General features: G+C 45.1%; 1 protein-coding gene across 4 annotated transcripts in view; it reads left to right on the top strand.

The window, feature by feature from the left end:
• Positions 1-26,848, top strand: part of LOC134340586 (beta-1,4 N-acetylgalactosaminyltransferase 1-like) — an 89,685-nt gene that overhangs the window by 53,945 nt on the left and 8,892 nt on the right. For all 4 annotated transcript variants that reach the window (XM_063038007.1, XM_063038005.1, XM_063038006.1 and 1 more), the window contains 3 exons: positions 412-504; positions 6,972-7,159; positions 14,023-14,163. In XM_063038007.1, the coding sequence (XP_062894077.1) occupies positions 412-504; positions 6,972-7,159; positions 14,023-14,163 (422 nt within the window). The remainder of the gene's footprint in view (positions 1-411; positions 505-6,971; positions 7,160-14,022; positions 14,164-26,848) is intronic.

Raw genomic sequence — 26,848 nt, forward strand, 5'->3', positions numbered from 1 at the left:
CAAAATATTATTGGCCGAGGCTCAATTTTACTCCGGAGATATTCAGCACATGTCAATAAATTTCAATACAGTCTAGATGTAGTGTTTCAAGCCTAAACACTGACTGTCCATTTACCTCCATAGATGCTGCCTGACCTGCTGAGTTCTTCCAGCGGTTTGGTTCTTATTACAAAGTTGTTTGTGGGAGCTTGCTGTGCACAATCCAGAATTTCATACCATGCAGCAGAGCCTACAGCTTAAAAGTAGTTCCTTGGAATCTAAGGGGCTCTAGGATATCCTAAGGATGTGCAAGGTTCCACTGAAATGCTTTCTTTCCTTCTTTTCCTACTCTTTGAGGGCTCTTCACACTCTTTTGCTTGGGTTGGTCGCCTTGCACGGATAAATGATTCATCAATGCTCTTTGTTTTCCAGTGTTGTTCAAGACAACTGGACACCAGGCCGCATTTACCATCAAAATTAGGCATCCCGTGATCCCGAAGCTTTATAATGCTAAGAGCCAAACAGGTCAGTGACAGCTGCCTTGAGGTTAGTGCTGTCAAAGGGTCAAAATCATGGTTCTAATGATTAAACAGAAAGACATAATAAACATGTTTGCCTGTGGCGGATATTTGTCTCCAGATAGGAAACAGATGAGGTGAACTGGAGCCCCATCTCCTACCTGAGCTCTCCTACAGACTTTGTGGCACTGGCTTCTGCTCTGCAACTGTTTAATTGGGCTTGTGGTCATCGGTGTTCAGTGGTGCAGCGGGTTGAGCTGCTGTCTTGCAGCTCCAGAGATCCGGGTTCGATCCTGACCTCTGCCTCTGCTGGTGTGGAGTTTGTATGTTCTCCCTGTGACTGCGTGAGTTTCCGCCCACATCCCAAAGACATGCGTGGTTTGTGGCTTAACTGGCTGCTGCAAATCATTCTCTTGTGGGGAGAATAAAATGGGTGACTCACACAAAATGCTGGAAGAACTCAGCAGATGAGGCAGTATCTATGGAGAGGAATAAACAGTCGATGTTTCGGGCCGAGTCCTGATGCTGCCTGACCTGCTGCATTTTGTGTGTGTTTCTCTAGGTTTCCAACATTTGCAGAATCTCTTGTGTTTAGAATAAAATGGGTTAGCATACCATTAGTATAAATGATGATCATTGGTGCAGACCCATTAGGCCGAAGGGCCTGTTTCTGGGCTATAAACTGCTTCTGTTATAAGGGGGCATGAGAAGGCCTTGGTGAGTAGGGTAAAGGAAAACCCCAAGGCATTCTTCAATTATGTGAAGAACAAAAGGATGACAGGAGTGAAGGTAGGACCGATTAGAGATAAGGGTGGGAAGATGTGCCTGGAGGCTGTGGAAGTGAGTGAGGTCCTCAATGAATACTTCTCTTTGGTATTCACCAATGAGAGGGAACTTGATGGTGAGGACAATATGAGTGAGGTTGATGTTCTGGAGCATGTTGATATTAAGGGAGAGGAGGCGTTGGAGTTGTTAAAATACTTTAGGACGGATAAGTCCCCAGGGCCTGACGGAATATTCCCCAGGCTGCTCCACGAGGCAAGGGAAGAGATTGCTGAGCCTCTGGCTAGGATCTTTATGTCCTCGTTGTCCATGGAAATGGTACCGGAGGACTGGAGGGAGGCGAATGTTGTCCCCTTGTTCAAAAAAGGTAGTAGGGATAGTCCGGGTAATTATAGACCAGTGAGCCTTACGTCTGTGGTGGGAAAGCTGTTGGAAAAGATTCTTAGAGATAGGATCTCTGGGCATTTAGAGAATCATGGTCTGATCAGGGACAGTCAGCATGGCTTTGTGAAGGGCAGATCGTGTCTAACAAGCCTGATAGAGTTCTTTGAGGAGGTGACCAGGCATATAGATGAGGGTAGTGCAGTGGATGTGATCTATACGGATTTTAGTAAGGCATTTGACAAGGTTCCACACGGTAGGCTTATTCAGAAAGTTAGAAGGCATGGGATCCAGGGAAGTTTGGCCAGGTGGATTCAGAATTAGCTTGCCTGCAGAAGACAGAGGGTGGTGGTGGAGGGAGTAGATTCAGATTGGAGGATTGTGACTAGTGGTGTCCCACAAGGATCTGTTCTGGGACCTCTACTTTTCGTGATTTTTATTAACGACCTGGATGTGGGGGTAGAAGGGTGGGTTGGCAAGTTTGCAGACGACACAAAGGTTGGTGGTGTTGTAGATAGTGTAGAGGATTGTCAAAGATTGCAGAGAGATATTGATAGGATGCAAAAGTGGGCTGAGAAGTGGCAGATGGAGTTCAACCCGGAGAAGTGTGAGGTGGTACACTTTGGAAGGACAAACTCCAAGGCAGAGTACAAAGTAAATGGCAGGATACTTGGTAGTGTGGAGGAGCAAAGGGATCTCGGGGTACATGTCCACAGATCCCTGAAAGTTGCCTCACAGGTGGATAGGGTAGTTAAGAAAGCTTATGGGGTGTTAGCTTTCATAAGTCGAGGGATAGAGTTTAAGAGTCGCGATGTAATGATGCAGCTCTATAAAACTCTGGTTAGGCCACACTTGGAGTACTGTGTCCAGTTCTGGTCACCTCACTATAGGAAGGATGTGGAAGCATTGGAAAGGGTACAGAGGAGATTTACCAGGATGCTGCCTGGTTTAAAGAGTATGCATTATGATCAGAGATTAAAGGAGCTAGGGCTTTACTCTTTGGAGAGAAGGAGGATGAGAGGAGACATGATAGAGGTGTACAAGATAATAAGAGGAATAGATAGAGTGGATAGCCAGTGCCTCTTCCCCAGGGCACCACTGCTCAATATGAGAGGACATGGCTTTAAGGTAAGGGGTGGGAAGTTCAAGGGGGATATTAGAGGAAGGTTTTTTACTTAGAGAGTGGTTGGTGCGTGGAATGCACTACCTGAGTCAGTGGTGGAGGCAGATATACTAGTGAAGTTTAAGAGACTACTAGACAGGTATATGGAGGAATTTAAGGTGGGGGGGTATATGGGAGGAAGGTTTGAGGGTCAGCACAACGTTGTGGGCCGAAGGGCCTGTACTGTGCTGTACTATTCTATGTTCTATGTTCTGTGTTCTGTAGAATGAGTAGACCATGTTGATCTCTGAAAGGATCTCCCATGTCTCCCTTGGACTCTGAGAGGTAGATCCAGCCAGGAGACCTGTTGACAGCTCAGAGAGCAGCAACTTATGAAGGCCGTTCACGGGCACTGAAGGGGATGTTTTGGCACTGCAATGGTGCAGTGGGTTCCAGTGGGCAGCCTTGCACTGCCTGGAAGGGCTGCTACAGATTGCCATGGTAAAGGGAGAGGTGTCGGCCAAGTCAGCACAGTCATCCACCTGGTATCAGGAGGCATGCGTGCACTGCATGCAGAGCAACCCAAGGGGGAAGTACTTCAGCCTTTGAAAGGGACCATCCTGAGTGCTTCAACAGAATGATTCTCTTCCAATTGCAGCTTTGTTTCTAAATTGGTTTTGAAGTTGGAACTGGGCTGGGGTAAAGTAATTGGTTTGTTATTTTCACATGCATTGAGATACAGTGCCTGCATGCCATTCCATAACGAAGTACATCGAGTTAGTACAGTATAAGGGAGCGGTAACAACAGAATGTAGACTATAGTGTTACATTTACAGAGAAAGTGCAGTGCAGGTAGACAGATAAATTGCCATGATGAGGTAGATTGGGAGATCAAGAGTTAATCTTTTACTGTATGAGAAGTCCATTCAAGAATGTCCAGCGTGGGTGAGGTCTTTGATTTCTAGCTGCTTTAATGAAGCAGTGTGAAGTACAGACAGAGTCCATGCAGAGGAGACTGGCTTCTGTGGTGTACTGAGCTGTGTGTAATTGTGGATGTGAAGGGTAGGCCTATTCCCCTTCGAGTCTTCCATATACTGCTCTTTCAAAATTTCCAGACACAAATTCCGGCGCAGTTGTGAGACCAAGGCGTCATTGTTCTTCCCTGTATCACAGCCACTGAATGATGACATCTCTGTGGTCAGGTATCACATGGAGTGTCCTTTGTATCCATCAATAACTATGATTATACACAGTTTACATAAGAACATAAGAACATAAGAAATAGGAGCAGGAGTAGGCCGTCCAGCCCATCGAACCTGCCCCACCATTCAGTAAGATCATGGCTGATCTGGCCATGGACTCATCTCCACCTACCTGCCTTTTCCCCATAACCTTTAATTCCCCTACTATGCAAAAATCTATCCAACCTTGTCTTCAATATATTTACTGAGGTAGTCTCCACTGCTTCATTGGGCAGAGAATTCCACGGATTCACCACTCTCTGGGAAAAGCAGTTCCTCCTTATCTACGTCCTAAATCTACTCCCCCAAATCTTGAGGCTATGTCCCCTAATTCTAGTCTCACCTACCAGTGGAAACAACTTTCCTGCCTCTATCTTATCTACTCCTTTAATAATTTTATGTGTTTTTATAAGATCTCTTCTCCTTTTGACGCAAGCTGAGCAGAACTTACTAAATTTTCAATTCTGCCCCTTCAGAAGTTAGTTTATTTTTGCTCTGTCAGGGACCAGTGTCACCATATTACCATGTGAGTATCTTACTCACAGATCCCATAGAAACTATAGAAACCATAGAAACTACAGCACAGAAACAGGCCCTTTGGCCCTTCTTGGCTGTGCCGAACCATTTTCTGCCTAGTCCCACTGACCTGCACACGGACCATATCCCTCCATACACCTCCCATCCATGTATCTGTCCAATTTATTCTTAAATGTTAAAAAAGAACCCGCATTTACCACCTTGTCTGGCAGCTCATTCCGTACTCCCACCACTCTCTGTGTGAAGAATCCCCCCCTAATGTTCCCTTTAAACTTTTCCCCCCTCACCCTTAACCCATGTCCTCTGGTTTTTTTCTCCCCTTGCCTCAGTGGAAAAAGCCTGCTTGCATTCACTCTATCTATACCGATCATAATTTTATATACCTCTATCAAATCTCCCCTCATTCTTCTATGCTCCAGGGAATAAAGTCCTAACCTATTCAACCTTTCTCTGTAACTGAGTTTCTCAAGTCCCGGCAACATCCTTGTAAACCTTCTCTGCACTCTTTCAACCTCATTTATATCCTTCCTGTAATTTGGTGACCAAAACTGAATACAATACTCCAGATTCAGCCTCACCAATGCCTTACACAACCTCATCATAACATTCCAGCTCTTATACTCAATACTTCGATTAATAAAGGCCAATGTACCAAAAGCTCTCTTTACAACCCTATCTACCTGTGACGACACTTTTAGGGAATTTTGTATCTGTATTCCCAGATCCCTCTGTTCCACTGCACTCCTCAGTGCCTTACCATTAACCCTGTATGTTCTATGTTGGTTTGTCCTTCCAACGTGGCAATACCTCACACTTGTCAGTATTAAACTCCCTTTGCCCTTTTATATTTAGATTCTTATTCCCTACCCCTTGCAGCACTTCCTTAAGGTTTCTCGTAAAGACGCACGATCTCATACATATGTCTGTTGAAGTCCATTTACCACTACTTTCATGATTTTAATGCTTTCCTGTAGTTTGGCCTCAATGTTAACTCTTTCCTTCCTATCTGCTACTGCACACAAATATTAAATCTATTTGATCTCTGGTGAAACTATAAACCACAGGAGTAAATTGCAGCAATCCCAGCACAAATCTGGAGAACCTTTCTTCCTGCTTCCCATCACTCTGAACATGTATCCTTTATTGCTATTTTCTGTTTTGCTGCCAACTATTTATCCTAAATGTACATGCCTCACTGAAGGCCTTGCAGCATCTAGATCAATTACATCAACTACAGGCTCCCTGACTACCCTCTCTGGTACATCCATCAAAATTTGGTGAGAACCATGTTGGTCACAATGTTGTACAGCACAGAAATAGGGCCTTCAGCCCATTTCATCTGTATTGACCCCCAAACATTCATTTACACAAGGGGTTCCCAACCTTTTTTATGCTATGGACTCTTACCATTAACCAAAGGGTCCATGGACCCCAGATTGGGAGCCCTCACTTACACTATTCCTATACTAATTCCATTTTTACTCTCCCCTAATTCTTGAGTCATATGTATAGAGTTATGCAGGAAAGAAACAAGCCCAGTTAGCCCAACTTGCCAACCAGGGAACTTATTTGAGCTAGTCATGTTTTGTTATGTTTGGCCCACATCACTCCAAAAATTTCTAATCCATATATCTGTCCAACTGTCTTTTATATGTTGTAATTACACCTACCTCAACCACTTCTCTGATAGCTCACTTCCTCTGTGTGAGAAAATTCTCCCTCAGGTCTTTAAATCTTTTTTTTCACCTTAAACTATACCCTCTAGTTTTAAACTCCCCTACCCTGGGAAAAATGTTGTGAGTATCTACGATTTTAAACAGCTCTTTAATATCACCCTTCTTCCCCCTATGCTCCAGGGAAAACAGTAAAACAGTCCCATCCTATCCTGTCTGCCCCTGTAACTCAAACCCAGCAACATTCTGATCACCACCCACAATTCTGTGAGTCGGCTGGTAGAATTTGCAGTGGACAACTAACCTACTAACCTGTATGTTTGAGGAAAAAGCAATTGGAACACCCGGGAGAACTCCACATGGTCACAGGGAGAACTTGCAAACTCTACATAGACAGCACTGGAAGTTGGAATCGAACCTTGGCCTCTGGAGCTGTGAGACAGTGGCTCTAACCACTGTGCCACTTTATCACCTTTTGTATTCCATATTTCAAGATATTTTTTGAAGTTTAAGGTAATTATCAGAACATGTTCTATTGCCCTTTTTACTAATAGCTTTAATATTAGTTATATATTGGCTTTCTGTTTTTGAATGAAATATTAATTCTGAATTTTCCATTTATTGTTTTAGATATATGCAAGCTGTCAGAACTCAGAATTGTCACATCTTTAAATTTATTTAGTGACTGACCATCTGAAATTGGTCTCGGAAGTACACCAGAAGTAAAGGTGGTCACTAACTATTCTCTGTGTTTTAGGATATAACATCAGTGCATTGGTGACTATAGCAACCAAAACATTCTTAAGGTACGACAAGCTGAGGGAGCTGATATCGAGCATTAGGAAGTTTTATCCCAATGTCACCATTGTAATCGCGGATGACAGCAACAAACCACAAAAGATTGAAGGACCATTTATTGAGCATTACATCATGCCATTTAGGAAGGTACTACATGTCTTTTGTGATTTAAGAGATTGAGAAAGCATGGTGAGGTGGGAGTGGCAGAGTTGTGTGAATGTGTGAGAGTTGCGGTTTAGTCTGGAAGTAGAGAATGTGGATTAAAGTCACATTCCAGAGCCCTGCGGTGAGTGCAAGGAGAATGCTGGATTGTTAGCACTCCTACCTTTCAAAGAGATTTATCTGCAATAAACTGGCCAAGGTGCATTCCTACGTTGAAATGATTTGCTTTCTCATTATCAACTGGCATCTTGCTGTGCGCAAATTGTCTGCCTTGCTTTCCATGCTGTATCAGAGACTGCACTTGAAGTGTGCCTCAGTGGACACAAAGTCCTTGGGACATTCTGAGATTGTTAGACACTGGAAGATTCCATGCCTTTCATCGACTCCATCTTCCTGTCACCCACACACTCCTCCCACTGCGTCCCTCCCCCCCCCCCACCACTGCTCTTATCTGCCCTCCCCACTTTCCTTATCTGGTTCCTTGTTCCACCTTCCTCTCCGATCAGATCCCACCTTTTGCAACCCTTTGTCAGTTCCACCTATCACCTCTATCTCTAATCCTACTCTCCCCTCCTTCATCTGCCCATTACCCCTCTTCACCTATCATGTCACCCCTTCCTCCACCTCTTTATACTGACTATCTCCCCTCTACTCTTTCAGTCCAGATAAAGGGTCTCAACATGTAACATTGACTGTCAGTTTCCCTGCATAGATGCTGCCTGATCCAACTAATGTTAATTACTTTTGCTTAACATGAAGCAATTGGAGGTTCCCTCTGCCTTCCCCAGCCTATTTAAAGTTTGCTTCATCTTAAGCTAAACATACATTTGATACTCACACCATAAAAGCAACAAGAAGGTGAGTTAATGTGGGTAGAGTTGGCATTTGCAACTGCATGGAATTGAGTACCAAAATGAGCAAAAGCACTTCTGGAAAGCCAATAGTTCTTGAGGCCCTGTACAGTTCAATTGTTCTTGGGAAGGTGTGTCTGACCCAACTTACAAAAGACAAATCCTCTCTTGATTCAGGGAATCTTTTCCTAATGGTTCATTCAGGGTGGTATATCACTAGCGAACAAAAGGTTGAAGTGAAGACATTTGAGTTAACATTCTGATGACTGTAGAGTCATAAGGTCACTGCTTTCTTGGCACTGAGCCCTGTGCAGAAGATGTACCGATCTTTAGGCCTCACCTTGGTCAAAGCAAGTGTGCCAGCTGCAATGTTCATGGTTGCCAATTCAGCCCTCTTACACTTGGTTGTAAAAGAGCAAGCGGTTTTCTTGTCTTCTGCTCACTTTCTCTTGTTAACCCTGCAGAAAATGAGGCTGGGAACTCCCATGCCATAAGACCTACCATGTCAAGACAACTGTGTGCCCATTCCAACGTGCCCCAAAGGTGGGTGGCACCTACCTCTGGCAGGCAGAGTTAGCCGATCTGCTGCAGCACAAGGTTCCAGATCAGTGCCCCATGCCAACTGTAGGAGAATCACTGCACTGCAGCCAACAACCTATGTTATCACAGTCACCTCCTGCTTGATCTCAGTCAGCTGGCTGAGTGGTGTGGCAGCGACAACTTTGCACTCAACATTAGCAAGACTGGTGAAATGACTGTGGACTTATGGAAGGGGAGGTCGAGGGAACACGCACTGGTCCTCTTCAAGGGATCAGCATTGGAAAGGGTGAGCAGTTTCAAGTTCCTAGGCATCAGCACCTCGGAGGATCTCTCCTGGGTCCAACACATTGATGCAAACACAGATAAGGCACACCAGTGGCTATGCTTCATTAGGAATCTGAGGAGATTTGGTATGTCACCAAAGGCCCTTACAAGTTTCTATAGATTTATCAGAGCCTGCCATGTGCAGGAGTGAAAGAGACTGCAGAGAGTTGTAGACACAGCCAGCTCCATCAGAGGCGCCACCCTCCCCATATCTTCAAGAGATGATGCCTTAAGATGTCGGCATCCATCATCATGGACCTTTGCCATCCGGGACATGCCCTCTTCTCATTGCCACCATCAGGGAGGAGGTACGGAAGCCTGAAGACCCACAGCTAATGATTCAGGAACACCTTCCCCTCCGCCATTAGATTTCTGAATGGTTCATGAACGTTAACTCACTATTCCGATTTTGCATTATTTATTTATTATTGGAACTTACAGGAAATTTTATCTCTGCAAAACAACAAATTTTACGACATATGCCAGTGATAATAAACCTGATTCTGATTCTAGGTTTCATCTGCTGTCTAATCTGAGACAGGCACTCACTAATAGCAGCCTGCTATATCGTGATCGCTGAGCACTCTCTCTGTGCCTGGCACTCGGGATAACTGGTCACCTCGCACCATCCTCTGCCCGGTTGAAGGTACCCTTTCCTGTGAAAGAGAGAGCTGGCGAAGTTGCATTTTGCTGAGAGAGAGTCTTCGACACGGATGCCCACCGTAAATAGCTGAGGTGGCATGTGCGAGGTCGGGTGGCTTGAAGGGACACAAGAACATAAGAAATGGCAATAGGAATTCACTGGTCAGCACATCAGCCCTGCTCAGCCATTCAGTAAAATCGTGACTGATTCAATTTTGGACTCAGCACCACTTCCTTGCTCTCTTCACATAGCCCTTGAATCCCTTGTGGCTTCAATGTATATCAATCTTCACTGAATTTATTCAATAACTCTCCCTCCTCATTCTCGGAGGTAGAGAATTCCAAAGAAATTAAATCCTACCTTATCTCCCCCTGAGATGGGGGGAGGAAGGGGGTCCTTATTCTGAAATGATGTCTCCTGGTTATAGATAACCCCATCAGGGGAAATATGGTCTCAGCACCCACTCTAGACCCTTCAGGATACCCGATCAATACCTTTGGGATCTTATATATTTCATTTTGGTCAGCTCAAGGATTCATAAAGTCACAGAAAAGTACAGCACAGAATCAGGCCCTTTGACCCATGTAGTCCATGTCGAAACCATTTAAACTGCTGCTCCCATTGCCCTGCACTGGGACCGTATTTTTACTACCTATTAACCTATCCAAACTTTTCTTAGGCTTTGAAGTGGAGCTCGCATGGACCTTTTGCACTGGCAGCTCGTTCCTCACTCTCATGACCCTCTGAGTGAAGAAGTTTCCCCTCGTGTTCCCCTTAAACCTTTCACCCTTCACCCTTAAGCCATGACCTCTGGTTGTAGTCCCATCCCACCTCAGTGGAAAAAGCCTGCTTGCATTTACCTGATCTATACCCCTCATAATTTTGTTTACCTCTATCAAATCTCCTCTCAATCTTCTATGTTCTAAGGGATAAAGTCCTAACCTATTCAATATTTCCTTACAACTCAGGTCCTCCAGACCTGGCAACATCCTTGTAAATTTTCTCTGTACTCTTTCAACTTTGTTGACATTTCTCCTGTAGGTAGGTGCCCAGAACTGCACACAATACACCAGATTAGGCCTCACCAGTGTCTTATATGTCTTCAACATAACATCCCATCTCCTGTACTCAATACATTGATTATGAAGGCCAATGTGCCAAAAGCTTTCTTTACGACCCAATCTACCTGTGACAGCACTTTCAATGAATTATGTATCTGTATTCCCAGATCCCTTTGTTCTAGTGCACTCCTCAGTGCCCTACTGTTCACTGTGTAAGATCTACCCTGGCTGGTCCTACTAAAGTGCAAAACTCGCACCTGGCTGCATTAAATTCCATCTGCCATCTTTCCAGCCCATTTTTCCAAATTCAAGAATAGCTTCTTCTCCTAGGTCATCAGATTTCAGAATGGGCCATGAATCCATGAACGCAACTAAACTTTTTACTTTCTTTTGGCACTACTTATTTATTTTGTTTCTATTTCTTATTGTAACTTATAGTAACATTTTTATGTCTTGCACTGTACTGCTGCCACCAAACAACAAATTTCACGACATACATCAGTGGAAATAAACTTGATTCTGATTCTGATGCTGTCAGAATCATTCCCCTGAACTTCACTGAGTGCTGGACCTGATCATGCTCCTTTCAGAGATCAGCCCTTTCATCCCAGGAGTCTCTACATAGCCTCCAATGCAAGTACATCTATCCTTAAACATGGAGACCACGAGTGTACACAGTATTCCAGCTATGGTTTCACCAGTATACTCCAACATTGCATCAAAACAATTCCATATGCCATACCAGTTGAAATAAGAGCTAACATTCCATCTGCCTTCCAGATTACTTGCTGTATCTACATGCTAACTTTGATTTTCATGTACCAGTATCTCTGATCCCTTTGTACCACAGTTGAGAGTCCAGAGTGAGTAACCTCATATATTCCCACATTATACTCCATCTGACAACTTCTTGCCCCTTCACTTAATCTACCTATATGCCTCTGTAGACACTTTTTAATCAATCACACAGTTTTTTAGCCCACCTACCAATGCATTGTCAGACAGATTGGTGCACTGTGCTTGGATCCTTCATCCAAAGTAGCTGCAAGCAGCTGAACCCTCAGCTGCGATCCCTGTGCCACACCACTAGTTACTGACGACAAGTCTGAAAATGCACTATTGACTCTGTTTTTAGTTAATCAGCCTCTCGCTCTGTCCATGCCAAGAGCTGGTGGGTCTGTGGCCTCTGCTCAGTTAGTGAAAGATACCTTGAGTGTAAAGGCTCTCAAGGAGTCCATTCTCTGGTCTAGAACCTCAAAGGAATAGCCAGTTACCTCATTTCACAGTGACATTCAAAGCCTTGAAATATTAAAAGAATATAACAAAGAAGAACTTAGCAAACCTCTGAGCAAAAGCCAAATAGTGCATGTGGCAAACTTTGAAAGCATTCACTGTACTTAGACACAAATGAAATCAGAACCTTTCCTATTTTCATTTTTGCAATAGTCTTTCAGTAGCACAAGACCGGGGATGTCTTATGAATTAGTCCTTATGAATTAACCCTTAAAAAGCCGTGCTTTTTAGATGGTCCATGAATTTTGGCACGGACAAGTACTTTGCTGCTTGTTTCCTTGTTCCACGAGGCTTGTATAGACTTGAGGCTTAGCTGCAACAAGGCACAGAACGCCACCAGTTAGTAATTGGCAGTCTGGAAAATGTGTTTGTGGGCTAGATTTCTTAAACTCTGCTGTGGTAACCTGGCAAAATCCCAGTCTAAAAATACAGAATGAGCTGTGCATAGACCAAAGAGTTTCTCTGTGAATCTGGAGACAGATTAGGTAACTTCTTATCCTGTATTTGTCTAAAAAGTGTCACTTAAGACACTCTTTATTTGAATGTTTCAAGTCAAGTCAAATCACTTTTTATTGTCATTTCGACCATAACTGCTGGTACAGTACACAGTAAAAACAAGACAATGTTTTTCAGGACCATGGTGCTACATGAAACAATACAAAAACTACACTGAACTACGTAAAACAACACAAAAACTACACTAGACTACAGACCTACCCAGGACTGTATAAAATGCACAAAACAGTGCAGGCATTACAATAAATAATAAACAAGACAATAGGCACAGTAGAGGGCAGTAGGTTGGTGTCAGTCCAGGCTCTGGGTATTGAGGAGTCTGATGACTTGGGGGAAGAAACTGTTACATAGTCTGGTCGTGAGAGCCCGAATACTTCGGTGTCTTTTGCCAGATGGCAGGAGGGAGAAGAGTTTGTATGAGGGGTGCGTGGGGTCATAATGCTGTTTGCTTTACGGATGCAGGGTGTGGTGTAAATGTCTGTAATGGCGGGAAGAGAGACCCCGATGATCTTCTCAGCTGACCTCACTATCCACTGCAGGGTCTTGCGATCCGAGATGGTGCAATTTCCGAACCAGGCAGTGATGCAGCTGCTCAGGATGCTCTCAATACATCCTCTGTAGAATGTGGTGAGGATGGGGCGGGGGTGGGAGATGGACTTTTCTCAGCCTTCGCAGAAAGTAGAGATGCTGCTGGGCTTTCTTTGCTATGGAGCTGGTGTTGAGGGACCAGGTGAGATTCTCTGCCAGGTGAACACCAAGAAATTAGGTGCCCTTAACGATCTCTACGGAGGAGTTGTCGATATTCAGTGGAGAGTGGTCATTCCGTGTCCTCCTGAAGTCAACAACCATCTCTTTTGTTTTGTTCACATTCAGAGACAGGTTGTTGGCTCTGCACCAGTCCGTTAGCCGCTGCACCTCCTCTCTGTATGCTGACTCATCGTTCTTGCTGATGAGACCCACCACGGTCGTATCATCGGTGAACTTGATGATGTGGTTCGAGCTGTGTGTTGTAGCACAGTCGTGGGTCAGCAGAGTGAACAGCAGTGGACTGAGCACACAGCCCTGGGGGGCCCCCGCGCTCAGTGTGATGGTGTTGGAGATGCTGCTCCCGATCTGGACTGACTGAGGTCTCCTAGTCAGGAAGTCTAGGATCCAGTTGCAGAGGGAGGTGTTCAGGCCCAGTAGTTTCAGCTTTCCAATCAGTTTCTGAGGAATGATTGTGTTGAATGCTGAACTGAAGTCTATGAGCAGCATTCAAATGTACGTGTCTTTTTTGTCCAGGGGGATTAGGGCCAGGTGGAGGGTGATGGCAATGGCGTCGTCTGTTGAACAGTTGGGACGGTACGCGAACTGCAGGGGGGTCTAGTGAGGGGGGCAGCAGGGTCTTGATGTGCCTCATGACGAGCCTCTCGAAACACTTCATGATGATGGATGTGAGTGCAATGGGACAGTAGTCGTTGAGGCAGGACACTGAAGACTTCTTCAATGTTTGAGTATAAATCAGTGATAATTCTGAAAGCATGCTCCACACCTCCTAGGCCTATTGCATCCAAACCCATTATTTGATGTGTTGTTGTCTAATTAAAATTAATTTTGCTGACAACTTTCTTCCCCTGACAGGGTTGGTTTGCAGGGCGGAACTTGGCTGTCTCCCAGGTCAAAACAAAGTATCTGCTCTGGGTCGATGATGACTTCATCTTCGCTTCAGACACCAAGCTGGAAAAGATGGTGGAGATCCTGGAGAAAACCACTCTGGACATGGTGAGCTCACTGCCTTGGGTTAAACAGGAATTGTGTGAGGGGAGACATACACAGAACATAGAACAGTACAGCACAGGAACAGGCCCTTCGGCCCACAAGTCAGAATCAGAATCAAAATCAGAATCAGATTCAGGATCAGGTTTAATTTCACTGGCATATGTCATGAAATTTGTTGTTTTGCGGCAGGAGTACATTACAGTACATAATAATTTTAAAAAAACTATAAATTACAATAAGAAATATGTTTAAAAATTAAGGCATCCATTAGTCTTGCGAGATCATGGATCTGCACCTGGAAAGTCTTCACTCTCCAGGGTGCAGGCCTGGGCAAGGTTGTATGGAAGACCAGCAGTTGCCCATGCTGCAAGTCTCCCCTCTCCACGACACCAGTGTTGTCCAAGGGAAGGGCATTAGGACCCATACAGTTTGGCACCGGTGTCATCGCAGAGCACTGTGTGATTAAGTGCCTTGCTCAAGGACACAACACATTCCCTCGGCTGGGGCTCGAACTCACGACCTTCAGGTCGCTAGTCAAATGCCTTAACCACTTGGCCACGTGCCCACACATGTTTAAAAAGTTAAATTAAATAAATAGTGCAAAAAGAGAGCAAAAAAAAAGGAGAAAAAATATTGAGGTAATGTTCATGGGTTCATTGTCCATTCAGAATTCTGATGGCAGAGAGGAAGAAGCTGTTCCTAAAATGTCGAGTGTGTGTCTCCAGGCTCCTGTATCTCCTCCTTGAAGGTAGCAATGAGAGGGGGGGCTCGTCTTGAGTGATGGGGGCTCTTAATGATGGATGCCATATTTTTGAGTACTTCCTCAATGCTGGGGAGGCTAGTGCCCATGAAACTGGCTGAGTTGACAACTTTCTGCAGCTTTTTCTGATCCTGTGCAGTGCCCACTCCATACCAGATGATGAAGCAACCAGTTAGAATGCTCTCCACAGTATATCTGTAGAAATTCCAAGAATCTTTGGTCTCATACCACGCCTCCCCAAAACTCCTAATGAAGTAAGTATGGCCGTTTTTGTAATTGCGTCAGTATGTTGGACCCAGGATAGATCTGCAGAGATATTGACTCCCAGGAACTTGAAGCTCCTCACCCTTTCCACTTCTGATCCATCGATGATGTTCACAAGTTTAACTGCTAAGTTAACAAGTTTCACGTCACATACCGGTGATAATTAACCTGATTCTGAATCTGAATTCTGATTCTGAGAATGAAATAATTGTCACTCTGGATCCAATTCAGCACAAAATAAACAGAAAAGATAAAGAACACAATAATAAAACTTTTTTAAAAATCACACAATAAAACATAAAATACATAAATTGATTGCATGTCCATAAAGTGACATTAGGCACAAAAGTGTCTGTACATAAAGTGACTGATGGGAAATAATGAAGTAGTTGTGGATGGGGGTGTGGATGGGTGGGTTAGTGGGTGGAGGTGTTGATCAGCCTTACTGCTTGGGGAAAGTAACTGTTTTCGAGTCTGATGGTCCTGGTTTGGATGCTGCATATCCTCCTCCCTGATAGGAGTGGGACAAACAGTCCATGAGCATGGTAGGTGGGATTCTTCATGATGTTACTGACCCTTTCCCGGCCCCTTTCTGTATATACTGTATGTCCTTGATAGTGGGTAGGCTGGTGCCAGTGATGTGTTGGGCAGTTTTGACTACCCGGTGTCGAGCCTTCCAGTCCACCACAGTGTAGTTTCTGTACCATGCAGTGATGGTACCTTGCACTGTTTTGTGCACTTTATGTAGTCTTGTGCAGCTCTAACGTCTAGTGTAGTTTTGTGTTGTTTCATGTAGCACCATGGTCCTGGAGGAACGTTGTTTCATTTTTACTGTGTACTGTACCAGCAGTTATAGTTGAAATGACAATAAAAGCGACTTGACTTGGCTTGACTTGCAGCAGTTTAGGATACTGTCTACTGCACATCTGTAGGATGATGTGAGTATGGATGTGCACAGTCCAGCTCTATTCAGCCACTTCAGACGGTAGAAGCATTGGTGAGCTTTCCTTACTGTGAAGGATGTGCTGGAAATTCCAATTTCCAACTGGCTCACTAATACTTTATTGTTACCAAACAATTGATACTAGAACGTACAATCAGCATAGCGATATTTGATTCTGCGCTTCTCGCTCCCTGGATTACAAATCGATAGTAAACATTAAAAATTTAAATTATAAATCATAAATAGAAAATAGTAAAATGGAAAGTAAGGTAGTGCAAAAAAACCGAGATGCAGGTCTGGATATTTGGAGGGTACGGCCCAGATCTGGGTCAGGATCCATTCAGCAGTCTTATCACAGTTGGAAAGAAGCTGTTCCCAAATCTGGCCGTACGAGTCTTCAAGCTCCTGAGCCTCCTCCCGGAAGGAAGAGGGATGAAAAGTGTGTTGGCTGAGTGGGTCGTGTCCTTGATTATCCTGGCAGCACTGCTGCGACAGCGTGGGGTGTTAAGTGAGTCCACGGACGGAAGATTGGTTTGTGTGATGTTCTGCACCGTGTTCATGATCTTCTGCAGCTTCTTCCGGTCTTGGACAGGACAACTTCCATACCAGGTTGTGATGCACCCTAGAAAAATGCTTTCTACGGTGCATCTATAAAAATTAGTGAGGGTTTTAGGGGACAGGCCAAATTTCTTTAGTTTTCTCAGGAAGTGAAGGCGCTGGTGGGCCTTCTTGGCAGTGGACTCTGCTTGGTTGGACCAAGTCAGGTCATTTGTGATATTGACCCTGAGGAACTTAAAGCTTTTGACCTGTTCCACTTGCGCACCACTGATGTAAATTGGGTCATCGCTACTCCTTCTGAAGTCACCAACCAATTCTTTCGTCTTGCTGACGTTGAGGGATAGGTTGTTGTCTTCGCACCATGCCACCAAGTTCTTAATTTCCTCTCTGTACTCAAACTCATCATTACCCGAGATACGGGCTACAATTGTTGTGTCATCAGCAAACTTATATATTGAGTTCGATGGAAACTTGGCTAAACAATCATGGGTGTACAGTGAGTACAGCAGGGGACTGAGTACACAGCCTTGTGGGGCACCGGTGCTCAGAGTGATTGTAGAGGAGAGCTTGTCCCCTATTTTTACAGCCTGGGTCCTGTCTGTGAGGAAGTTGAAGATCCAGCTGCAGATCTGAGTGCTAAGGCCCAGGTTCTAGAGCTTAGGAATTAGTTTATTTGGAATGACGGTATTAAAGGCAGAGCTGTAGTCAATGAAAAGGAGCCTTACGTATGCGTCTTTATTCTCCAGGTGTTCTAAGAAGGAATGTAGGACCAGAGAGATGGCATCTGCTGTTGACCTGTTGCAAAGCGTCGAGGTTGACCGGTAGGCTGTGGTTGATGTGTGCCATAACCAATCGCTTGAAGCACTTCATAGCAATTGATGTCAGAGCCACAGGTCGATAGTCATTCAGGCATGCCACCTTGCTCTTCTTCAGCACCGGGATTTTCGTTGCCTTCTTAAAACATGAGGGGATCTTAGACTGAAGCAAGGAGCAGCTGAAGGTGTCAGCAAACTCCAGCTAGCTTGCTTGCACAGGCCCAGAGAACCCGTCCCGGGACGCCATCTGGGCCTGTTGCCTTCCTTGAATTTATCTTCAGGAAGGCCCTTCTAACGTCTTCCTCGGTGATGATGAATCTTGATACCACCAGGTCCGGTTCATCCGGAGGGAGCGGGACGCTCCTCTTCTGTTCGAATCTTGCGTAGAATACGTTAAGTTCATCAGGAAGAGAAGCGCCACAGTTATTGATATTCCCAGCCTTTTCTTTGCACCCAGTAATCTCATTTCGACCCTGCCATAGTCTACTGGCATCCCTCTGGTTAGCCTGGGCTTCCAACTTGGCTCGATATTGCCTCTTGGCGCCCTTAATGGCTTTCCGGAGTTCACGCCTGGATTCTGTGTAGCGACTGGTATCCCCGGACCTAAAAGCCGCAGCTCTAGCCTTTAAAAAGGACTTGACCTCATAACTCATCCAAGGTTTCCAGTTAGGGAATACCTGGATCGTCTTGCGAGACACACAGTCCTCCGAGTGTTTCCAAATAAAGTCCGTGACAGCTGAGGCATACTCATCGAGGTTAGCTGCCGAATCCTTGAATACTAACCAGTCCACCGATTCAAAGCATTCACGGAGGACCTCATCCGTTTCCTCTGTCCAACGTGACACTACTTTTGACACCGTGACCTCCTGCTTCAGTTTCTGTTTGTAAGCCGGGAGGAGGAGTACGGCCTGATGGTCCGATTTTCCAAAGTGAGGTCGTGGGATGGAACAGTAGGCATCCTTGACTGCTGTGTAGCAGTGGTCAAGTATATTCGGGCCTCTAGTGGGGCAGGAGACATGTTAGTATAACTTTGGCAGTGCCTTTCTGAGGTTGGCCTGGTTAAAGTCCCTGGCTGTAATGAGCAAAGCCTCCAGATACCTGGTTTCAAGTTCACTGATGTTGGCATACAGTATGTTCAGAGCACACCCCATGTCCGCCTGGGGGGGAATGTAGACCGCTGTCAGTATGACCGAGGTGAATTCCCATGGCAGGTAGTAGGGACGACACTTCACGGACAGGTGTTCCAGGTCCGGGCTGCAGGAGCTTGTCAGTGCCACTGTGTCCGAGCACCACCCAGTGTTGATCAGTAGGCAGACACCACCTCCCCTTGTCTTGCCCGAAGACATCGTGCGGTCCATCCGATGGATCGAAAATCCCTCCGGTTGGATGGCACAATCGGGGGTGGCATGGGAGAGCCAGGTCTCGGTGAAACAGAATACACAGCAGTTCTGCATCTCTCTGCAGTAGGTGAGTCTCCCTTTAAGATCATCCACCTTGTTCTCGATGGCTTGCACATTAGCTAGTAGGATGGTGGGCAGAGGGACCCCGAAGCCCCTCAGCTTCAATCTGACTAGCAACCCAGCTCTTTTCCCACGCTTCCTCGGTAAATAGTGCATCTTTCCAGGTTTCCATCGATGCAGTGTGTTGTTGTCAGCTCTTTGAGGTTGGTGGACGTGTCCCGCAGGGATCAATCGGCGGGTTGCATCGTTGGGTGCTCTGGGTCGGGCCGAGTGACGGGGGAGGCTCCGCTGCCACTTCCAGCCTCCGGGGGCCTGGGCTGTTGATTGGGTCGGGCCCCAAAGCCTACACTTAATCCCGGATGGCCGGGCTCCTGGCTGAAACAAGTCCTTAAGCGGAGTCACGGTTGCGGAGGCCTCCGCTCCAGCTGAGCCTCGGGCTCAATTTCCGAGGTCGGCGGCGGAGGCCTCACTTCCGACAGCTATGGATGTCCACCAACGGGGCTTTACGGTGGTCGCTCCGGGTAAGCGTCTGGGGCACCTTGAGGTCTCCGACGTCACTTCATTTAGGGGAGGAAATCTGTCCTTCATAAGGCAGAAACCGGCTGCAAATCAGAAGCAGAAGACAGAAAATACCAGAAACACTCAGCAGGTCAGGCAGCATCTGTGAGCAAAGAAAGAGAGTTAATGTTTTAATTTATTAGAAAGCTTATCTACCTAAAGTGATCACTTCGTCTCTCTTCATGGATGTAGTGCTGAATATTTCCATCATTTCCTGTTTTCATAACCAATTCTCCTTGCCTGGCATGGCATTCATGATCACCTCCTTCCACTCCCATAGGCTGATGGAAACAGAAAATGCTGAAAACACTCAGCAGGACAGGCAGCAGCTATGGAAGGAGAAACAGTGAACATTTCACCTGAACCGAGAAAGAGAAAAAAACAACTTGGTCTAGGTACAGTAGCAGAGAAGGTGGAGGAGGGCAAAGGATTGAGCGAAGAGTGATATTATATGGCTCTCAAGGGGCTGTGAAGCTCCTTTGTGTAATGTGCAGAGAACACAGTAAAGTGGTAACGTGGTATGGTCTGCTCTGCTGGTACTTGGCCAGTAGGCCAAGATATAGAAATGAAAGAAATAGAGAGGGGTGCCAGTCAGGAATGGCCAGTCTTGATATAAACAGAGAGAGGGAGGAATCTAAAGTTGTTATCAGTAATTGGTTTATAATTAACACACGTAGTGAGATACAGTGAAAAGATTTTGTTTGTGTGCCTTCCAGACAGATCATTCCATACATCAGTACATTGAGTTAGTACAAAAGGTAATAATACAGAATATAGCCTTAGAATTACAGAGTAAATTCAGAGCAGGCAAGTAAAGTGCAAGGACGACGATAAGGTAGGTTGAGAGATCAATAGTTTGTTTTTTAAGCCATGAGAGGTCTTCAAGAGAGGGTCTGATAGCAGTGTCCTTGGAGTTGGAGGTAGGTGCTTTCAAGTTTTTGCATCTTTTTCCTCTTGGGAGAGGGGAGAAGGGGGAACGACCAGAGTGGAAGAGTGCTTGATTATGTTTACGTAGAACATTGAACATAACAGCAGAGTACATGCCCTTCAGCCCACAATGTTGTGCTGACCTTTTAACCTACGCTCAGATCAATCTAACCTTTCCCTCCTACATAACTCTACATTTTTATCATCCATCTGCCTAAGAATTTCTTAAATATCCCTAATATATCAGCCTCTACCACCACTCCTTGCAGGGCGTTCCACGCACCCACCACTCTCTGTGTAAAGAATTTATCTCTGATATCCCCCCCTTATACTTTCCTCCAATCACCTTAAAATGTTATCCCCTCATATTAGCCATTTCCACCCTGGGATAAACACTCTGGCTATCCAGTTGATCTATGCCTCTTATCATCTTGTACATCTCATCTTACCATCTTGTATATGTATTGAGTTCTTCAGGCCTGAGCAGGGTGCCGGGGAGCGCTGGTCTCTGACGTTTTTAGAGCACCTGAACTGGTTAATTGTTGTTTAACTAAAGTTTTTAATCATTCAGTGTTCTTTGCGTTTTTCTCAAGCAACTTGCTCTTTGAAGTGTGGTCTCCTGGTGCTTTCTGTTCAATCTTGTTAAGTTTACTTCGATAGGCTCAGGGATTCTGTGTTGGTTGTATTATTTAAGCAGATGTCTGATCAGCGCCGATTGCAAGGTCCTGGTTTTGAGAATGTTACGTCTCGTGGTGTTTCTTGGCTGAGCCACTGATGTTCTTTTGGAATTATTATGAATGACCACTGGTTGCCATCTCTACATTGGAGTCCACACAGATCACCAGCAGGTGGTAAGGGTGGGCTCCCTCACCTCCACCCCTCTGACTCTCAATACAGGAGCCCCTCAGGGCTGTGTACTGAGTCCCCTCCCTTACTCCCTGTATACCCATGACTGTATCGCCACCCACAGTTCTAATCTGCTAATTAAATTTGCCGAAGACACTACATTGATTGGCCTAATCTCAAGCAATAAGGAGGCAGCCTACAGGGAAGAAGTCATCTCTCTGACACAGTGGTGTCAAGAAAACAACCTCTCCCTCAATGTCGCAAAAACAAAGGAGCTGGTTGTGGACTACAGGAGGAATGGAGACAGGCTAATCCCTATTGATATTAATGGATCTGGGGTTGAGAGAGTGAGCAGCTTTAAGTTCCTTGGCATACACGTCACCGAGGACCTCAAGTGGTCTGTACACACAAGCTGTGTGGTGAAAAAGGAACAAGAGGGCCTCTTTCACCTCAGACAGTTGAGGAAGTTTGGTATGGGCCCCCAAATTCTAAGAACTTTCTACAGGGGCACAATTGAGAGCATCATGACTGGCTGCATCACTTCTTGGTATGGGAACTGTACTTCCCTCAATCGTGGAATCTGCAGAGAGACAGCCCAGTGCATCTGTAGTTGTGAACTTCCCACTATTCAGGACGCTTATAGAAACATAGAAACATAGAAAATAGGTGCAGGAGTAGGCCATTCGGCCCTTCAAGCCTGCACCGTCATTTATTATGATCATGGCTGATCATCCAACTCAGAACCCCGCCCCAGCCTTCCCTCCATACCCCCTGATTCCCGTAGCCACAAGGGCCATATCTAACTCCCTCTTAAATATAGCCAATGAACTGGCCTCAACTGTTTCCTGTGGCAGAGAATTCCACAGATTCACCACTCTCTGTGTGAAGAAGTTTTTCCTCATCTCGGTCCTAAAAGGCTTCCCCTTTATCCTCAAACTGTGACCCCTTGTTCTGGACTTCCCCAACATCGGGAACAATCTTCCTGCATCTAGCCTGTCCAATCCCTTTAGGATTTTATAAAGGCAGGTGTGAAGGGAAGGGCCCAAAGGATCATTGGGGACTCAAGTCACCCCAACCACAATCTATTCCAGCTGCTACCATCCGGGAAACGGTACCGCAGCATAAAAGCCAGGACAAACAGGCTCCGGGACAGCTTGACTGATGAACTCACGCTGATTTGAGTGTACTCTGCATTACATTGACTGTTCTATTTATTATTAATTATTATAAATTACTGTGATTGCACACTGCACATTTAGACGGAGACGTAACGTAAAGATTTTGCTCCTCATGTATGTGAAGAATGTAAGAAATAAAGTCAATTCAGTTCAATTCAAGAGGTGTAGATGGAGTCAGTGGAGGGGAGGCTGGTTTGTGTGATAAACTGGGCTGTGTTCACAACTCTGCAACTTCTTGTGGTCTTAGGGAAAGCAGTTGCCCTACCAAGCCGTGATGGATCCAGAAAGGACACCTCCAATGATGCTTCCTCTACAACGCCATCTTCTTTTATCTTCACTCTTGCATCAGCACACCTCCTGTTGACACCCTCTTTTAGCTCTTCTGAAGCTTTTTCAGTTGACTTCATATTTTCCATTTACCACGAACGAGGGCTTGATTGGAATTGGTGTGAAGAGATAATAAAGGCAATTGGTAAAGCACTGCTCATTTCAGCAGACACCAGCTGGGACCATAATGTCTCCATTAGCTATTCAGGGAAGGGACTTACTGAGTTACACAAATTTTTTTAGGACATAGCTTGTGAAAGAGGGAAGTGTAGAAATTTTCCCGGAATTGAGCAGTAGAATGAATCATCAAACTGCAACACCAAGGTGGATGTGAACATTAATACCTGTATTCAAAATTTGACAACATATGACATCATAAGTGTGGGAAAAATTCTAAATATCAGCCAAAAATTCCCAGATGTTTAAATTTCAAGATTTCTCAGACCTGATACAGAGTTTATACTGGAAACATCGACATTTCCTTCCCTCCCACATCGATACAGTTTGATCCATTGAGTTCTTCCTACAGAATGTTTGTTGCTTCAGGATGGCGGCCTACTCCCAATTCCAGTGCTACATCCATCTGAGAGCTCTGTGTTCCTCCAGTTCTGGCCCCTTATCTATAACCTTGGACTGTGCTTGCAGCTGGCAAGTTGCTGAGGCGCTCTGTTCTCCTTGGCAATGTTTCTTGAAACCTACCCCTTTGGCTAAGCTTTGTCAGAATACTTCCTTATGCAGCCCAGTGTCAACAGTTGCCTGATAGTGTCAGGGTGAAGTGCCTAGGGATCTTTTACTAATGAAAGACACTGTGTAAACCCTGTTTTATTGTTGTTGTACACACTCTATTCCCACACCGACATGGCTGGCTCTGAAGTGGCCCAGCAGAGTACAGAGCATTAAACAACAACCAGCAGTTTAAGAAAACTCAACCTTGCCTCAGGGTAACTCCGAATGGACAAGCAATGTCAATGTGTCTCCAATGCTCACTTGAGAACATAAGAACCACAGAAAGCGCTCTATATGGATGCATCATGGCTTGGTATGGCACCTACTCTGTATGTGACTGTAAAATACTGCAAAGAGTTGTGGACGTAGCTTAGAATGTCATGGAAACCAGTGTCCCCTCTATGGATTCCATCAACAATTCCCTCTGCTTCAGTAAAGTCGCCAGCATAATCAAAGATCCCAACCATTCTCTCTTCTCCCCCCCCTTCCATCAGGCAGAAGATACAAAAGTCTGAATGCGTTTACCACCAGGCTCAGGGACAGCTTCTGCCCCACTATTGAATGGTTTCCTGGTATGATAAAATGGACTCTAGACCTCACAGTCCACCTTGTTATGATCCTACACTTTATTGTTTACTTGTGCTGCATTTTCCCTGGAGCTGTTACACTTTATTCTGCATTCTGTTATTGTTTTACCTTGTTCTACCTTGATACACTGTGTGGTTATTTGGTCTTTATAAACAGTATGCAAGTCAAGCTTGTCACTGTGCCTTATTACAATAGCTGTGACAATAATAAACCAATTCCAATTCCATTTCCTAAGAAAGTAAGAAACAAGAGCAGGAGTGGGCTATCTGGCCTGTCGTTTGCTGTAATATTCAATAAGATCATGGCTGATCTGGCCGTGGACTTTGCTCCATCTACCTGCTTTTTCTCCATAACACTTTCTTCCTCTACTAACAAAAAATCTACATAACTATGTCTTAAACAGAGTCCTAGGGAACAAAATCCCAGGCAACTCAATCACTCTTCTTAGGCTAACCCACTCATCTCCGGAATCAACCTGGTGTACCTCCTCCACAGTGCCTCCAAAGCCAGTATATCTTTCCCCAAGTAATGAGACCAGAACTGGACACAATACTCCAGATGCTGCCTCACCTGTACCCTATACAAAGCACTCCAGCATGTGGTGAAAACTGCCCAGCAGATTATCAGCACCCAATTGCCCACCATTGAGAACATCTATCATAAACGCTGCCTGGGCAGGGCGAAAAGCATTATCAAGGATGCATCTCACCCTAACCATGGACTTTTTACTCTCCTCCCATCCGGTAGGCGCTACAGGAGCCTCCGCTCCCACACCAGCAGGCACAGGAAGAGCTTCTTCCCTGAGGCTGTGACCCTGCTGAACCTCTCATCACAGTGCTAAGCAGTATTGCATCCATATTGCACTGTCTCAGTACTTTTATATTTGTGTGCTGTAGCACTTTTTTTATTTGCAGTTATTTTGTAAATAACACTATTCTTTGCATTTTCTGGTCAGATGCTAAATGCATTTCATTGGCTTTGTATCTGTACTTGGCACAATGATAATAAAGTTGAATCTAATCTCATCTAATCTAATCTATACAGTTGCAGCATAACTTCCCTACTCTTAAATTTAATTCCTCTCGCAATGAAGGCCAGCATTCCATTTGCCTTCCTGATAACCTGTTACACCTGCAAATCAACCTTTTGCAAATCATGCACAGGCACTCCCAAATCCCTCTGCAATCTTTTATCATTTAAATAATCATTTGATCTTCCACATTTCCCTCCAAAGAGGATGACCTTGCAATAACCAACATTGTACCCCATCTGCCAGGCCCTTGCCAACTCACTTAACCTATCTATATCTCCCTGCAGACTCTCCATATGCTCCGCACAATTTGCTTTTCAACTCCTTTTGGTGTCGTCAGCAAACTTAGATATGCTACACTTGGTTCCCTCTTCCATATTGTTAATGTATATCATGAATAATTGGGGTCAATGAGAATAAATATTGAACAGGTCAATTTAACCCTTTTATTACTACACCCTTCCAACAATGTTGGCAGCTCAGGACCAATGTGTGGATCCTGAAGTCCCACCTCCTCAAGAGGGGCCACAGTTGGAGACAGGTTGCCAGATGATTGTCCTCACTTCACATAACAGCTGCTGGCAAATGATAGGTTGGCCAGCTTGACTCCAATGAAGCAGGTAGAGCCGCTGCTTCACAGTCCCAGAGAGCTGGGCTCGTTCCTGAGTTTGCCCATTCTCCCTGTGACTGAGCGGGTTCCCCTCGGGTGTTCTGGTTTCAGCAACACTTCAACATAAACCTAGCATGGAGCAGGGTGGCAAAGAGGGAGACTGCTTGAAAATCCAGAAAGGATACTACCACAAGGTGGAAGGATTCCCCAACTGTGTTGTTATGGACACCATAATTAATTGGCTGCTGTAAATTGTACCTCGTGTAAAACGTGCAATTGCTGCACAGTGCCAGCAATCACAGATCGGGGTTCAATTCCCACTGCTGTCTTTAAGGAGTTTGTAGGTTTTCTCTGTGACCAAGTGGGTTTCCTCTAGATGATCCCATTTCTTCCCACGTTGCAAACACATACGGGTTCGAGTCAGTAAGCTGTAGGTATGCTATGTTGGTGCAGAAGCATGACGACACTTGCTGGCTGGCCCCAGTAGAATTCTTGCTGCTATGATTTGATGCAAAGGACTCATTTCACTATACGTACGTCCTGATGGACATGTAACAAATAAAGCTAATCTTTGAATCAATGGATAAACTCAGACTGGTGTTAGTATCGGTTTATTTTTGTCACATGTGCCATGACATAGTGAAAAGCTTGCCTTCCATACTGTTCATACAGATCAGATCATTACACAGTGTGTTGAGGTAGAACAAGGTCAAACAATAACGGAGTGTAGGATGAAGTGTAACAGATACAGAGAAAACTTAATGCAGGTAAATAGTAAAATATAAGATCATAACGAGGTAGGTTTTGAGGTCAACAGTTTGTCTTTTCATACAAGAGAGGCTGGTAACAGTGGAATAGAAGCTGTCCTTGAGCCTGGTGGTACGTGCTTTTGGACTTTTGAATCTTCTGCCTGATGAGAGAGGGGAAAAGAAAGAATTTGTGGGGTGAGTGGGGTCTTTGATTATGCTGGCTGCTTTACTGAGGTAGTGGGAAGTATAGACAGAATCGACAGAAGGGAGGCTGGTTTCTGTGATGAGCTGAGCCGTGTGTAATTGTGGATGTGGAGGGTAGCCATCTGCACAATGCTCTTTCAAATTC

The sequence above is a fragment of the Mobula hypostoma genome, chromosome X1, assembly GCF_963921235.1.
Source record: "Mobula hypostoma chromosome X1, sMobHyp1.1, whole genome shotgun sequence".
NCBI lineage: Eukaryota > Metazoa > Chordata > Chondrichthyes > Myliobatiformes > Myliobatidae > Mobula > Mobula hypostoma.